General features: G+C 34.4%; 2 protein-coding genes across 3 annotated transcripts; one reads left to right on the top strand and one right to left on the bottom strand.

Moving 5' to 3' along the window:
* Positions 1-1,320: 1,320 nt before the first annotated feature.
* LOC145600918 (protein CHAPERONE-LIKE PROTEIN OF POR1, chloroplastic-like) lies at positions 1,321-5,272 on the bottom strand. 2 transcript variants are annotated; one of them, XM_081656789.1, is made up of 4 exons: positions 5,064-5,272; positions 4,894-4,979; positions 3,896-4,278; positions 1,321-1,589 (listed from the first exon to the last, which is right to left on the bottom strand). In XM_081656789.1, exons 1-4 carry the CDS (start codon positions 5,120-5,122, stop codon positions 1,443-1,445), a joined length of 675 nt encoding a protein of 224 aa, XP_081512915.1. In that variant the 5' UTR covers positions 5,123-5,272; the 3' UTR covers positions 1,321-1,442. The 2 variants fall into 2 exon arrangements, with proteins under 2 accessions (XP_081512915.1, XP_081512923.1); XM_081656797.1 differs by lacking the exon at positions 1,321-1,589 and adding an exon at positions 2,703-2,762 and having other exon boundaries at positions 5,064-5,271.
* A 2,139-nt stretch (positions 5,273-7,411) lies between these two features.
* On the top strand, positions 7,412-16,130 carry LOC145600894 (phosphatase IMPL1, chloroplastic-like). The gene is made up of 10 exons (XM_081656758.1): positions 7,412-7,803; positions 8,575-8,642; positions 9,401-9,534; positions 12,123-12,211; positions 12,611-12,668; positions 12,747-12,799; positions 13,150-13,248; positions 13,338-13,451; positions 15,644-15,745; positions 15,878-16,130. Exons 1-10 carry the CDS (start codon positions 7,468-7,470, stop codon positions 15,974-15,976), a joined length of 1,152 nt encoding a protein of 383 aa, XP_081512884.1. The 5' UTR covers positions 7,412-7,467; the 3' UTR covers positions 15,977-16,130.
* Positions 16,131-16,279: the final 149 nt, after the last annotated feature.

Here is a 16,279-nt window from a genome sequence, read left to right as displayed (position 1 = left end):
TATGGTGATGCTGGTGGTGGTCTATTCTTTGTTATTGTTTTGGTGTGGTGGAAGTTAGTTGTCATGGGTGAGTCATGGTTATTCTAGCTTGCTTGGTGTGTAGTAGGTTGAGGCCCTATTTTTAGTGATGTCTCCTAGTATGAGGTACTAGTTGATGGCTTGGATTGTATGGTGGGTGATATTCCTATTGCTACCTTGTTTGCTGGTTCTTCCAGGACTCCTTCTTTTGCCTCTTCCGCTGTGGTATCTGTTGATTTTCTTTATCGTGACATCTTGTGCTTCTCTGTCTTGCTTGGGCTTCCTTATGTTTGTGCTGCTGGTTGATGGTTCATGGCTGCGATCTTTTGTCCTGGATTGTACTGCATGCATGCTGTTGTTCTGTCCTGGTAGGCTGACTGTGGGATTGTTATCAAGCTGCGTTTTATGATGATGCAGGTGGATGGTGTATGCTTTCAAGCTAAGCCAATGCTTTTATACTCACCTTTTTTGTTATCTTTGGTTGTTTGGGTTTTTTACCCACTTTTGGTTGTAGCTTCGGTTTCCTCTCCCTTTGTTAGTTAGAGGTTCCGTAGTTGTCATCTTTGTTTGCCTTCGGGCTTTGGTTTTGTTGCTTCTTTGGCCCAAAGGGCATATACTGAACTTTCATTTCTTGTAGTTGCTACTTTTATGGGTAGTAACTCTTTACTTTTGGTAATAAAATTCTTTATTTACCAAAAAAAAAAATGAGAAGGACAATGGTGACGCTTAAGGGCTATCAAGATCTTATTGGTGTTGATGTTGGAGTCATTAGCGTTGGAATCCCTCTTTTGGTCTGTTACTTTGTACTTGTTTTAAGTAACATCCCGGTAACTACAATTAGCCTGTTAGCTTATGTGGTGGTTTTAAGTGTTTGAACTACCTTCATCCCCAATTAGCTTGTATTCTTATGTCAGATGTATCATGCATACATTTTAGTTTTGCAAGTATGAAATCATTTCTGAAAAAATGGCATACTTCAATTAGTTAATATCTGCACACCTAAGAACTGGGTTAGCATAATATTTTTAATAATGAGAATTCAGGAAAGTTAAAAGAGCTATGTGTTTGAATGTCCAGTTTGATGCCACCTACTGATAACTCACAATTGTACTCATCGCAGTTTTACAGGAGATCAGCAATTGAATATAAATCATTTAGGAGGGGTTTTAAATATGACGGAACTATCCTCTGCACGATTGCACCAACCCAGCCACCCCATCTCATTATCCCTACACCTTGCTCATAATATGAAATCAAAGCTTGAATGCACTGATATGATAACTTTCAAGAAATGAGACAAAATAGGGCAACAAATTCTAGATTGATAGACCTGTAACTTGTCAAACAAATGAATAGCACTATTTATGAAACATGACTTACATCAGCTCTCGTGAAAATTTGAGGAACAAACTAATATGTTTTACTTAAGAAAGGTACAACCAAGGAACAAAGAAAGAAACACTGGCAAAGAAGTAAGGAGTTCTAGAGACCAAGTTGGCGGTAATATAGCTGCTGGTACCATCGGACCCACACAAGAACCACAAATCCAACCAGCCACAAGGGATCCAAATCTGCCAGAAAGAAGAATAGTGGGTCATCTAAAGAAAAAGGAGGCTGAAAACGACTATTAGCTTATTTATCCAAAAAGTAAAAAAGAAAAGAAAAAGAAGATGAGGGTATGTTATACAGAATTCATGAAATGGTCAACTGAACAGAGAGCTTCAAGCAGGTTACTTTGAAGAGTGATTTAAAATTATTTGAGTCACTGGTAATAAGGGGGCATAAGAAGGCAAGAAAACTTCACCAGCAGGAACTAGAGTTGATAAAATATTGTGTGAACCATTTAAATCCTGTAATCCTCTAGGGAAGAGTTGGATGGAGTACTTAATAAGATAGGAGGGATGACATTATAGAGAAGCAAATAAAAAGGCAAGCCTGTTTTATCCATGACATTGCAAAGCAAAGGCCTCTAAACTAAGTCGGCTGTAAACCTTAGGGGATATTGGATAGTAAAAAGTTTGAGATGGAAAACAAAAGGCATGAATCGCATTATTCATGAGCATGAATTTCCATTTCAAGATCATTTAAAATAAGTCCATTATGTAGATGAGAAGGCTGTTAAAGAGTAAATTGGTGAGAAACTTTCACTCCAACCAGTGGGGTATTCAGAAATTACACATGTACCCATCTATGACAACAAAATGTATGCCTCTACAAGTTGCAACTAGCCCTTTTGACAAACAAAGCTATCACTATACCTTGTGAGTCTTACTAATTGCATTACAATCCACTTTAGGAGAGATGTATACAAGTTTAGAGCCGAGGGTCTATGTACCCATCATGCAAGGACATGATAAAACATCTCAAAGTGCTGATATATATGGTAGTACTTTTCTTAGTGAATTGCCCATTTCTTAATTGCCTTCAACCTCCACCCTTCTTTGCCAAAGTGCATCATATATAGATATCACTAAGAGTGAAAAAGTATAGAGATTTCAGGATAAGATTGTCAGATGGTTACACTGTTACACAGTATAACTGCCTGATACCTGTATCAATGCACTGTTTCCTCAATTCAAAATTCTTCAACTTACATAATTCCTAGGGGATAGTAGGCTATCCCCCTATGGTAACAATTAAGTGAATTAACATTATAACATATCTGAAAGAGTTCAAGCTGTCAAAAGTTTCTTGAGAGCCTATGTTCTCCACATGTAATTGACACAGATTATCATTGGTTGAGTCTGTACATAATTCAAGACAATATAAACAGAGCATTGATAGCTCAATGAGTTCAGACAGAAAAGGCAAATGTGGGTAATCAATTAAGTTGATGTAAAGTAGCAAGAAAGTAAAGAATTAAGAGCTAACACAATATTAAATAATTGTCACTTTGAGATAAAAGAGCTGAAGGGCACAAGGTAGTAAATCAGGTGTGTGTGTTATTACCAGACTGAATCCATGCATATTACTAATCTAATTGAATGAGCACAGTTTTCTTGATTAATGTTTGGAGTTTACATTGATGGTTTTTAATCTGATTGTTGTTTCAAGTTTAAGTCCATTAATTTGTTCTGGTCCTTGTTTAATCTTAGTCAAAACATCAAAACTATGGCTCAGCATCTTCTGGTTTTTAGATTCCTTTTTTCTACTCCTTGTGCAAAATCAATGGATGAAATACATCACTTGATGAAATGTTGTCTGCTATTAGATATTCATGTAAACTTATTGCAAAGAGGCTATACATTTCAGTATGTTAGCACCTCTCGTCAAAAAAAAAAAAAAAAGTATGTTAGCACCTATTTCTCTTTTAAGTAGTACAAAGTACATCCTAACGTCTAAAGGACTCCTAATCTCCAGGCCATTATATATTCTTCAATCTTCTAATTCACAAATCGTTGAATATTCAACATACAACCCATTCTCCCCAACAAAATCGGAAAAAAAAAGGGGAAGAAAAGGGCCACTACTCCTTAAAAGATGCTTATCTATACCAAATAGCATGAAAATCACATACTTAAACCAACATAAGAGCTTTCACAAAAGCCTCATTCACATAGCTTGAAGTCTTGAACCAAAGCCCAAAATAAAATAATATCATCAAATATTCAAATTAGATTGATGAGATTAGATCAATTTCATAAGCCGGTTAATTCCTACAACTAGAACGGATTTTGATGCCGGATAGACATTCCACCAAAGAATCTTATCATTGTTATCTCAACCAGAACCAACAAATTTCCTACATCTATAAAATCAAGGTCCCATAAAACAACCTGACTCTTCCAGACCAATGAAATTCCAGTTCAAACAAGGTCCCTGGGTACAATAAAGAAAAAGAAGTCACAAAAATAATAAAATCAGATGCATGACATACCTGAAAAGCTGGTCCACCTTCAGCAGAATTCATTATACTCCAGCCAGCCATGAATGCAAACAAAAACAATCTTCTAAGAATAATGACAGTTGCGGGAAGCTCAACAAAATTGAGCAAACTCTTCACCCAAGGAGGAGACTCCTCGACTTTCTTCTTCAACCTTGTCTTCAAGTTGATCTTTGTTTTCTTTCTCTCCCAAAAGCTTCTCATAAGAAGCTTCTCAAAGGCAGCTTCAATAGACTCCACACTTCTCTCATCTCCAGAGTATTGCTGCGTAAGAAAATTGCGAGAGCTCCAGATTTCATCCTCAGCAGCATATGGACTTATCCCAAGGCGCTTGTAAGGATCCCAGACATTCAGCCTTGGAAACTTTGGGGCATTTCCTTGAATAAATGAAAGAAATTACTTAAACAATCAAAGCAACAAAAGCTGTGATACAAAGTACACAACGAAACACGCCCTGTCCACACACGCTTAATTCAATAAGACACAACCATCAACTCAACAAAACTAGAGTAACATATATGTCTATGTTATGGCATCATTTGGATAAAATTATGTATTCACTCTTCCTAAGATAAAATGGCTACCATATACTCAATTCTTCTAAATTCAAGCTCTTATATTTCATCTTTCAGCTTGTTCTATAAACAGCCATGAACTCCCATCTCATGATACTAGGTTAAAATCACTAATTTTAAAACCCAAAACTTGGGTATCAACTATCAAACCAACTATACAAAACAAGAAATTCAAGATTTCACAAAAGCATATCAGCAAACAATGTATTCTCACTAAAAACATTTATCGAATTCAATCTCCAACCCTTTTACACGGAATAATTATCTTTCCCTTGAAGCATCATCAATTCTACAAGTAACCAACAATTCCTTTCACACTCAATTACGCTTCAAATGAATAATCACACCACAATAAAAAAAAATCAACAAAATTCACCAAAATTTAATAAAAATCAAACTCCAATGTAGAATTAGTACCTCCATAAGGTGTATCAACAGCACATCTAGGCAACCTTAAATTTACTCCATGCGTCGCTAAATTCGTTGTATTCTGGCGCAAAGAACTGCACAAAAATCACATAAAAAACGTCGGTAATAATATCAAGGCAAAGAATTGAAATTCAATTCGTAAAGGATAAGAGATTTACAGTTTGTGGCCGAGGAAAGGGGTGGACAAATTAGGGTTAGCGAGCAAAGCAGCAACCATGTTTGAATTGAAAAATGGAAGTTGCCGAGAAGAAGAAGGTGGGTCAGAAAAACACCATGGAAGAGGCTGCTCAGAGCTGATAGCTGATGAGAGAGAAAGCGTTTTGGGTGGTTGTGTTGGAGAAGAGAGAAAGAAAGAAAATGGATTGTGTAATCTTTGAGTATATACTGCCTTCCGTTACATGTCATGTGCAACGATTGCACGTAACCTTTGTACTACGACTAGTATTTTCTTGGAGTGCAATTAGGCGCACAACTCGGGCAAAATTATAAATTTGACAATCTTTTGAAAAAAGTTGACTTTATAGTGGTACATTATAATGTATCATTATGCATTTATAATGTACTATTAAAATATAAATTGTATGAATAGTACTTTTTGTGTAATATTATGAATGTAGTGGTACTTTCTACCATTATATATGTGAAATATTTTTCCCTAAAATATTTACCACCTATTACCTATTATACATTAATGATACATTTTTCGTCCGATATGTTTACTAAACTCATATGAGCTATGCACTAAGGGTTAATTATTTTCTTGTAATCTCTTGGTCTACGAAATACAAAGTACACTGTAGTGGTTATGGGACGGATTAGTGGACTTGTCATTAAGTGACTGGTTCAATCTTTGATCTAAGGGTCTGTTCTAATTGGTTGAACTGAACTTATTGGAGTTGAACTGAACTAAATATTTTATGAGAAGGAAATTAAGAATTGAACTGAACTGAAAATAAGCCGAAGAGAACAGACCCTAAGACCAATCATGGGAAAAAAAATCGTCTACAACTATAGTACAAGTTATGTGGTACAACAGTCTCCCTTTCTAGTTTCTACCACTTAAAAGTGCAAAACAATTTTAATTTTCAAATATAAATTCCAAAAGACCTTATTTTTCCTCTTTGTGTGCTACATCACATTTCAAAGCTATATCCGTCATAAATTGTGGAGTATATAAACTTGTATTTTTTCATAATCTCTTAGACTTACAAAGTAGCGTGTTTTGGGGCGGGTTACTAGATTAGTCACCAAGTGAATGGTTCAATCTTCAATTTTCAATATGAGAGCAATCACCGAAAAAAAAATCACTTACAACAGTTGTACAAGTCATGTGGTACAATACCCTTCGTTTCTACCACTTAAAAGTGCAAATCGGTTTGGGTTTTTATTTTTAGAAATAAAATTCAAAAAACCCTCTTATTTTATTCTTTCTTGAGAGGATATTGTACCACTTGGTAAACAGTTGTACCAAATTATTTCAAAATGTTAAGCTATGTCACATTTCAAAGCTACATCCGTTTCAAATTATAATCTTTAAGATGAAATGGGGTTGAGGAGATGAACGATTACTATTATTGGAATTGATGATCGATAACTAGTACGGAGTAACTCAAAAAAATGTCATCCTATAAGACCATGAATCAAATCTATTGACTATTACTAAAACAAAATATACTGACATCATTAAAGAACACTTGTCAATTTCTTATAAAATATTTTCCCGCTAAAACTATTTATGACATTATCATTTTTTTTTCTATTTTTTTTTTCTCCTAAGTTTTAAAATAAACAATTACAATATTTCTTTCAAAATTAATAAATAAGATTATGATTACACTTTTTCGAATAAAGAATATTGACAATATTTTTAAGCAAAAAATTTTTATTTAAACCGTGCAACGCATGGGATTAATCTAGTTATTAAGGGCTTGTTTGGCATCATTTTTGGTTTTCAGTTTTCTGTTTTTTTGAAAACCAAAAACCAAAAACAGGAAACAAGAAAAAGGTGTTTCCACTTTTCTGTTGTCAGTTTTCAAAATTATCATGATTTTAATAAGTCCATATATTTTTTGAGTCATTATGTGACATATATATAATACACTTTTAAAAAACAAAAAACCAAAAAACAGAAAACCACAGCGATGCCAAACGAACCCTAAGATAACGAATTATCAAGTTAGATAATCAAACTAAAATTAAATTTAACTATATTTTTCAAAGAATGGTTGAACCCACTTTAGATCCGCCCCTAATTCAAATGTGAACCATAAGGCAAAAAATTAAACAACACAAATAGACAAATAGTGAATGTAGTAACCAAACACTGAAAAAGAAAACTTTGACTATCTAATAAATAATAATACAAAGATTAAAATAGACCCGATCTACAATAACTTGTTGAATAATACAATAATAATCGGTGAAAATTGGTAAATTTTGATTTTAAACTTAACTCCAGTATTGATCATAATATTACTGCTTTCTAAATGAATGGCCAACAAAGAGATGTTACATTGATATACAAAACCCAGGCATTCTTGCGTTTCTTCATCATCCAAAAAGATGGGGAAGTGCTTAATCTCATCTTCTCCAACCCCCTTAAAATTTTGTCAACTACCCTCTTCAATTCGAACTTTTAATCACAAAACCCATCAATCTTCTGCATTGTCTGGTTGTTTTCTGGGAAATTCAAAATCTGTAAAACATGGGATTCTTGGCAAGGAAATTTCATTGAAGCTAATACCATCATTTTCTTCATGTTCATCAAGAATATCACTTAATACCAGTGCTGTTTTGTCTGGGACCCAATATCCTAAAGTGGGTGCTCAATCAATTGGTCCAATTCCTGCTAATCAACTTCTTGGGGTTGTTGAAAAAGCTGCCAAAACTGGCGCTGAGGTTCTTACTCTAAACCCACAATTCTTAATTTCTTTTGATTTTCTGTTTATTTATGTTGCTTGATGAGTTCTGTTTGTTGCAAATTGTGAGATATTAGCTTTGAACATTTTGTGTTTTGCTCATTTGCTCTCATAGAATATCCAGGTTAAAATTTTCCAATGTGCAGTTTCTGTGCTTGTTAGTTAGTCCCTCCGTCACTAAATTATAGGACACATATTATTCGAGTCCATTTTTGGATGAAATACTGTCCTCTACTGATTTATACAAGTACCTAGTAGGTTGCATTTGATTAGGAACTGAATTTAAGCAGGGTGCATTAGAATGAGTAGATGAGGTTTATGTCTTTGAGTGAGGGACTCCTCAAAACAACACCTTTATTCTAATAATACCCATTGTACAAGTGCCTTGTCTTCTAATCAATCAGCACTATATTGAAGTTTGTGGTTGTTTGAGAGACTTCTGTAAATGATGAGAGCTAGAACTTTTGTGTGTTATGGAATTGTACCGCGCCTTGAGTATTGGTATTGGTAATGGTGCTCTTTATCTATCACAAGGAAAACAAATTCAAGTTTTGTGTAAACTAAGCAAAATATCCAATATTTTGTTTCTTCACTTGGTTGCGCTTACACTTTTCTGCATTAATGAATTATCAAGCCTTCCTTAATTGATAGCTTTTTTTGTGTATATAGCTCTCAAGCTGCTAATGACCTTGGTAGCAGGTAGCCTTTAGTTCTCAACTTATTAAGGTATATGTTCTTTTTTATCTTTCAGGTAGTCATGGAAGCCGTTAACAAGCCGCGGAAAATTTCCTATAAAGGACTTACTGACCTGGTGACTGAGTAATGGATCCCTAATTATTATTATATTCTTTGATGATCTGTATTTGCTACTCATTGTATTCATCATCCATTCTTTTCATGTGTAACCAAGTAACTTTGTAAAAATCTGTCAACTAATGGAGACCTTACAGATTTAGGGTTTGATACCAGAAACTTGTCGCCAATGTATGCATGCTATGTGCTGCTGGTATTCAGGAGGAGCTTGCTTGAATGCTATGTAGACCGGGTATAGACTAAAAGGAAATATAGTCATTAAATGACGTAGAAATTTCTTGGAACCAAGAGAAGATTGGCTTTCACTTGTAAAATACAAGTAGATTATTTTATATTTTGAATTAATTTTCCCTGTTCGTTTGGGAGTATTCGATCCCCTTCTCACTTCACTTTTTACATTGCCCCATTCAATAGTATCTTGTCCTGTCCGGGAAAGTCTTTGTGCATGATTTGCTTGATTAAATATTTAAATGGCGCCTGTCTATATATTGACTAATCATACCTCTCCTTTTTCTAGACCTTCATGTACACTAGTTTCTTTAACAAATATTCAATTTTGTTCAGCTTAATTTTGTCAAGTTTTAATTTGGAAGAACGTACCCTAAAGAGATGTTTTTTGGAGTTTAATCATTCTTCGTGTATATGTAGTCTTGAATACGTGCTCATTTAAATTCCGGATCTTCTTGGCACTCCATTATTTTACTTTTTTTTTTTTTTGTAATTTAAAGGACTAGAAATTTATCATCATATGGTTTTCTGTACAGAACAGACAAAATGAGTGAGGCTGCTATTTTGGAAGTTGTGAAGGAAAACTTCAATGATCACCTAATTCTTGGTGAAGAGGGAGGAATTATTGGAGATACTTCTTCCGATTACCTTTGGTGCATTGATCCTCTAGGTTCTTTCTCCCTTTTTTGCTATTGCAATTTATGTTCATGTCCTGTGTCATATTCTCTGCTGTCCTTTGCACGCATGGTCTTATAGTTCCCTGTCAGATCCATAGAAACTTGTGTTATTTTATTTTAACCAGGGTGTTCAGAACTTCAGATTACTGCTACTTGTCAAAGTAGTCTGTTTATGCTTGCTATTCTAGATGCCAAAAGAATTTCCATCATACTATTCCTTCCCTCCTTTAATTTTCCATTCTCTCCTCCTCTACATGAAACCCTGCCATACACTTCAACTTTAATTTTTTGCTTACAGGCATTTAGTCTCTATTGTACCTTTTATTATTCTAGTTATTGTACAAGTAATATTAAAATATCATAAAACACACACCAATAGGGTGTACCCATGTACAGAAGGAGGGAAAAGGACAAAAAACTAATAATAATAATAATAATAAAAAACTCACATGTTTCTAGTACAAGTAGGATTATTCAAAGTTTATGTAATCTGTTAAAAGGTGTCAAGTTTGCATTAAAAATTGTAGATGGCCTGTTGAGGCAATTTCCCTTGATTTTGGTGGCTGAAGATGCAACATATTGGTTGAGGTTCAAATAAGTTGCTTTTGATGGACAAATGTTAGAGTTGGGATTATTTGATGGCTATTAGGATTTGAGGTTTTTGTTAAAATACTGAGTCAGATGTTTTCATTAAGCCTTATTTAGTTTCTCTTTGTTTTTCCTTTCAGTTTCTTTTTTGCTTCAGCTTTTCTGTTAATGTACTTGGAATGGTACAACCCGTACAAGAATGTAGCATTACACTCTTTTAACCAATGTTATTAAAATCGCGATTTGGAATTCACCTAAGCGATGTAAATCGTAGGTAGAATCGCTATGCCGTAGAATCGCTCGTAGAATCGGTCACCGATTCTATACCGATTCTAACGATTCCACTCTTGTAAAAAGTCTAATTTCCCGAAACCCATAACTTTTGATTGCAAAGTCAAAATTAGGCTTATAATATATTGTTGGAAAGCTCTTGAGGTTTACTTTCTAATAGAATTGGTCCCGTACTCATATCATTTATACATTTTGTGTCATAGCCTAAAAAGTGTAAGGGTGTCATAGTTGAGCCTAACTTTAGTCAATAACTTATATATTATTCATTATAAATCATAATAAAGCTTATGAAACATCAATTTAAATACTCTCTTCGTCCCATAATTTCGTGCCTGTATTCCTTTTTGGGTGTCCCAAAATGTTGTGTCTGTTTCTAAAAATAACATATAATCATACTTTTTATCTTTCCTATACAAAATACACATATACCTAAAAAATCATTACTTGCTTTTTCTCTTTTTCATACAAGAGTCTCTACTTTTTATTATTCCCATACAATATTTACTACTTTTTATCTTTCCAATAGCATACGCCCTACTTCCACCATTCTCCTTAATTACCGTGTTTTTTTGAGAAATAGACACCAAATTATGGGACGGAGAGAGTAACTTTTAAAATTCTATCCAACCATTAAATTTTGTGGGCATGAGAATGTATTCACGAGTCTTATTACTCAACTGTGGACATAAAAAATACTTTTTTAACATGAGTTTGTTGTAGTTGTTATTCTTTAGTTATCACGCTAAAATAAACTAACTTGACACTTTATTTTCATTGGATTTTTTATTAGGAGAAACAATTTTACGAGTCAACAACGTTTCTTTTTTCATAATTTTAACAACAATTGTCTCGTACTCTCATGGTTAAGAATGTGTACCAACAATCATCCTTTATAGTGTACTGTTTGAGTAATGCGCGTGCAATATTACTTCTAAAACTATATTATTTTTGTATTGTCGATATTATGTCATGAACAATATATATTATTATACCAACAATCATCCTTTATAGTGTACTGTTTGAGTAATGCGCGTGCAATATTACTTCTAAAACTATATTATTTTTGTATTGTCGATATTATATCATGAACAATATATATTATTATCATTCTCGTTGCTTGAAAATTATGTTTGTAGAATCGTACGATTCTACGATTTTGATTTTACTAATTCGATTTTAGTATCCCACTCACCCATGTTTTAGATTTTGGAGGAGCCCAAGGAAGCTGTTTGCTTTGCATGTAGAATCTTGTATCAAATTATCAATCACACTGTGAAGTTGCACACCCTGCAGTGGGTAAGGGTCGACTATGTAAGGTTCCACCCTTATGGCAATAGGAGGGGTAGCTCACAACCCTTTTTAACTAGTCATCTTCCTATCACTCTTCTGATGTGGGACAATTGTTCTCCACAGACACATGGGAAATTTTCAAACACCTTTAGCGTCAATGGTACCTTGGATAATTATTTGGTCCAATGCAACTCATGAGTCATGCTAGGCTTGCCTCTTACATGTGCATCTGCCTTGTTTTCTATTCACTTGTTTGATCTTGTAAAGGGTTATTCTTCCATGTGTCTGCCTCTGAGTCTTGATGAAACATGCAGTTTTTAGTCTACTTTATAGTTGGCGTTTCTGAATTTAAGCAGCGTCCACAGCTCCCCCTATTATTTTGTTACTAATGTAAATTCGATCTCATCTGCAGATGGAACCACAAATTTTGCTCATGGTTATCCTAGCTTTGCAGTTTCTGTGGGTGTTTTGTTCCGAGGAAAACCAGCAGCTGCTGCTGTGGTAAGTAAATCCTTTTTTGATATTGCTTTTAACTAATTAGATTTTGATTGGCTTATGCATATAGTTATGGAAGTGTTTTTGGTAGGAAGGGGGATTTTAATCAAAACCAAAGATTGCAAGTGTTACATATCAGATTTTGTTATTGAAGATGGGGATTGCCTGATGATTAGGTACTCTTTTTGGTAAAAATAAGAATAAGATAAGCAATATACATAAAATTTCTATTGGATATAAGGTGCTTAACTCTGGCTCCTTCTCTTTTTTCAGCTTTTTATCTTGAATTTCAAAATAATAAAGAAAGTGTCATTGATCAACCTACTTGGTAGAAATTGACCTGCTTAGAAAGAATAGTCTAATGTTTTCTTTGGCATTTAATAAATATTGGTTTCTATTTTGCAGGTTGAATTTGTTGGTGGAGCTTTTTGTTGGAATACTCGCACATTTACAGCTACTGCTGGTCAGAAGTCTTACTGAATGGATTTCCTACAGCTCCCTTCTTTTTGCATAATTACCACATCTATAATTTATCTGTTAGGTGGGGGAGCATTTTGCAATGGGCAACAAATTCAAGTTAGTGCAACTGATCTGGTAGGTGGTGATTCATAGTTGGATTTCTGTTAGTATAGATATACTCGTCAACTGGAGTGTATAATTTGGAAAGTGATTACAGTACATACTTAAATCATTTAGCTGAATTAACTTGTTTAGGGATTAGATGCAAAAGGCTGAAGTGTTAATGTCCTTTTTCCTGCTGTAGTCCTAGGCTTAAGTATTGAAGCTGTATGCAGAATAGTTCACTACTCTGTATCATGTCTAGATGCGTTCATCTCTTTATGTCTATTAATTGAAACTATAATTGAGATTCTCTCGTCATCTTCAAGTCTTATAAATCTCGTTTAAAACTCTGAAATGAGCTTGCAACATTTGCATTTGTGTAGGTGGAGCGATCTCTTCTTGTGACTGGATTTGGCTATGAACATGATGATGCATGGACTACAAACATTAATTTATTCAAGGAATTTACAGATGTTAGTCGGGTATGATGACTTGTTTGTTATTGTGATGATGGACTATCACTATCCTCTTTGATATGAACTATGACTAAGGTTTCCTCTTTAACGGGTAGGGTGTGAGGAGGCTTGGTGCTGCAGCAGTGGACATGTGCCATGTAGCTATAGGAATTGCTGATGCATATTGGGAGTACCGTTTAAAGCCATGGGATATGGCTGCTGGTGTTTTGGTAATATAGCTCTACTTCTTTATGCTCTTTCATTTGCTCAGAAGCTTGCATCTAAGATAGCAATAATGTATTGGTGGGACTATGATTCCTTTTTTATTTTTATTTTTATTATGATTAAAAAGATATTAAACCTTAGCTTGGTATGAACTATGATGCCTGAATTTTTCTAGATCCTTTCTTTTTCAATCATTGATGATGCTTAAGACTTAAACTGCCTGATGGTGCCATGATAGACAAGGAACTCAGTTATCCAAAAGTTTCAAAAAATGGAAAAGATTTAGATTGCAGATGCACTGTAAGCTTACCAAGTAGGAATAAATTAGCAAAACTATATCCATATGTTTTCAAATTGACATCTTTTCAAAACAAGATTGATTTCCGTGATCTTGTTCAGAGGAATGGTGAAAGCAGCTTAAATAAGATCTTGTAATTAATCCTAGTTCAGGCACTGTTGTGCTTTGCCGATACTATGACTATCTTATCCCACTTCGTAGTTACTAGTAGGTATATTGACTCATATTTTCAAATTTAGTTCTGTATGATGTTCAAACTGGTTTTTAATATTCCATTCTTCTGGCCATTAAATTTACCTTAGCATTACAGATCTAATTGCTTTCTCACTTATGTTAGATGACAGCATAAATGTGGGCCTGACGTGTTTACTATTATGTAAAATACAAGCTTTATAGAGCGTTATATGGCGCTCATTTTGAAATTCTTCCTGTCCAAATAGGTATCTCAAAACTTTAGGATGTTTAGTCACTCTTAAATTGCCGATAACGAGCTTGTCAAGTGTTTATTCCAAGGTTTTTCCATGTACATTTCCTGTAACTAGTAGAACTTTTTGCTGAGTTCTTTTTGAGTAGAATAATAATGTACATAGTGTGCTACATGGATCTCTAACCCCACCCCACCCCGACCCCTCTTAAGCAAGGTTTTCAATAATCATTTCATACGTGATGTATTGGGGAGATGTAGTTTCCCAGTTAGTAATTTTTATCTTCTTGTACCAAATGGATGTGAAGCTGGGTTATTCCGGCTTGTTTTATTTGCCTTCTCATATGATGATTTTCCCTTTTTCCTCTGTAAGATCAGGTTCCTGAAGCTCCAAAAAACTTCATTATAGTTGTAGTCTTTTAATTATAAAGTTTGCATTAATACTTGAAATTCTAACAATATCCCTAGTTTAAGTGTGGATAAGGAGACGTGATCGGTTGATAGGGTGGATGATTGTCAAGGTAACTGGTAAGTAATAAAAAAACTTTGGTAAAAGAAAAACAGTTTAAAAGGAATATTGTGAAATATGCCTTGAAACGGTGACCGAGTAGGTACACGATCATGTAGTTTATTGTACATGATCATGTAGTCAGTGTTATTATGTACTCTTCAATATACACGGCAATGTGGTTCATGGTACATGGTCGTGACATGTCACACGGTCGTGTTGGTCAAGATACACGGTCATGTGGTTATTAATTGGGCTTTGGCCCAAATCAGTTTCTGTTTTGGAGAATTCTATATATACCCCTTAGGGCTACTCCTAGCCAAATAAGTTGATTAATTAATCAGAAATCTGAGAGTCTTTTGTGTATTTCTCATCTATGAGATCTAAGAGAGATAACATTAGACATCTGAGAGACAATCAATTTGTTTTCTGTGATTGGTCTCAAATCTGTAACCTGTATTCCCCAAGATCAATAAAACTATTTCTCTCGCCTGCCCATGGACGTAGCCAGCACACTGTTGGTGAACCACTTAAATTTGTGTGTGTTATTTATTTGTATTGCATTCATTAACTTGTTCTTTCTCACATCTGTTATAACAAGGAAAATGCCAAAATTATATAGTATACAATTTGGAGATTGATCTGTCTGCTCAAACCCTTGCATGTGTGTGCATGCATTTGTGCAATTATGTCTATATTTAAGTCAAATCTTGGTGAATGTGGTGTCAAGCTGTTTTTGTAATGCTATAGAATGTTATTCTTGTGTTATCGTGTCCTCCAGTTACATGTACTTTGAATTGCCTCAAATTAGATAGCTTAGAAATCTTATTTATGCCTTGTTTCTAACTTGATTATATTTTTCATGGCATGTCTATTCGTATGAAGAAAGCAAGTATGCTTATAAACGAAGTTGTGATTTTCTTGAATGGAGAATTCTATTTCATCTTACAGTTATCTTTCTATGCAGATTGTTGAGGAAGCTGGTGGTGCTGTTACACGCATGGATGGGGGGAAATTTTGCGTTTATGATAGATCTGTTATTGTTTCCAATGGCTTGCTACATTCAAAGGTTGGTTATTATTAGCATAACAGAAGTGTGCCTAAAGTATTTAATAGATTTTTATTTTTCTGAGGCAGTATATACTGTATACCCGTAGTTGGGGTGCACGTATTGATTAGTTGGATTTTTGTGCAAGTGCAGCTTTTGGAGAGGATCGGCCCAGCAACAGAGACTCTAAAGGAGAAAGGCATTGACTTCTCTTGGTGGTTTAAGCCTGAGAATTACAGCACAGATCTTTGATCATCTGCATACTTCTATTTTGGTTTTTCCCTCTCATTAAAGCACACAAAATTTGATGCATCTTTTGTTCTGTTGTACTAGGTTATAGGTTTGCCAATTCTTGTATTTGGATATTTTAAGCTGATATCGTTCTTAAACTAAGATATTGGACACATACTGATCTGAGTAATTAATTTGAGTTTTCCTTTTTGTAAAACAGCACTTTAAAGTTCAGGCTTGTTAATTTTCCTTTTTTTTAATCACTCTTGATCAATAAGAGTTGGAACAATTTATTTGGAGATCCCAAACTTTACTCTTAGGAAA

This window comes from Chenopodium album, chromosome 2 (assembly GCF_948465745.1).
Source record: "Chenopodium album chromosome 2, dcCheAlbu1.1, whole genome shotgun sequence".
In the NCBI taxonomy this organism is placed as follows: Eukaryota; Viridiplantae; Streptophyta; class Magnoliopsida; order Caryophyllales; family Amaranthaceae; genus Chenopodium; species Chenopodium album.
This window is presented reverse-complemented; position numbering and strand designations above follow the sequence as displayed.

Excerpts from the sequence above, each read along its gene's own strand:
- LOC145600894 (XM_081656758.1), top strand. The coding sequence starts at position 7,468 with ATGGGGAAGTGCTTAATCTCATCTTCTCCAACCCCCTTAAAATTTTGT. Across the intron at positions 12,800-13,149 it reads AAGTTAGTGCAACTGATCTG|GTGGAGCGATCTCTTCTTGT; the intron begins GTAGGTGGTGAT and ends GCATTTGTGTAG. Across the intron at positions 13,452-15,643 it reads ATATGGCTGCTGGTGTTTTG|ATTGTTGAGGAAGCTGGTGG; the intron begins GTAATATAGCTC and ends CTTTCTATGCAG.
- LOC145600918 (XM_081656789.1), bottom strand. The coding sequence starts at position 5,122 with ATGGTTGCTGCTTTGCTCGCTAACCCTAATTTGTCCACCCCTTTCCTC. Across the intron at positions 4,980-5,063 it reads CCTTTCCTCGGCCACAAACT|TTCTTTGCGCCAGAATACAA; the intron begins GTAAATCTCTTA and ends ATTTTTGTGCAG. Across the intron at positions 1,590-3,895 it reads AAGGTGGACCAGCTTTTCAG|ATTTGGATCCCTTGTGGCTG; the intron begins GTATGTCATGCA and ends TCTTTCTGGCAG.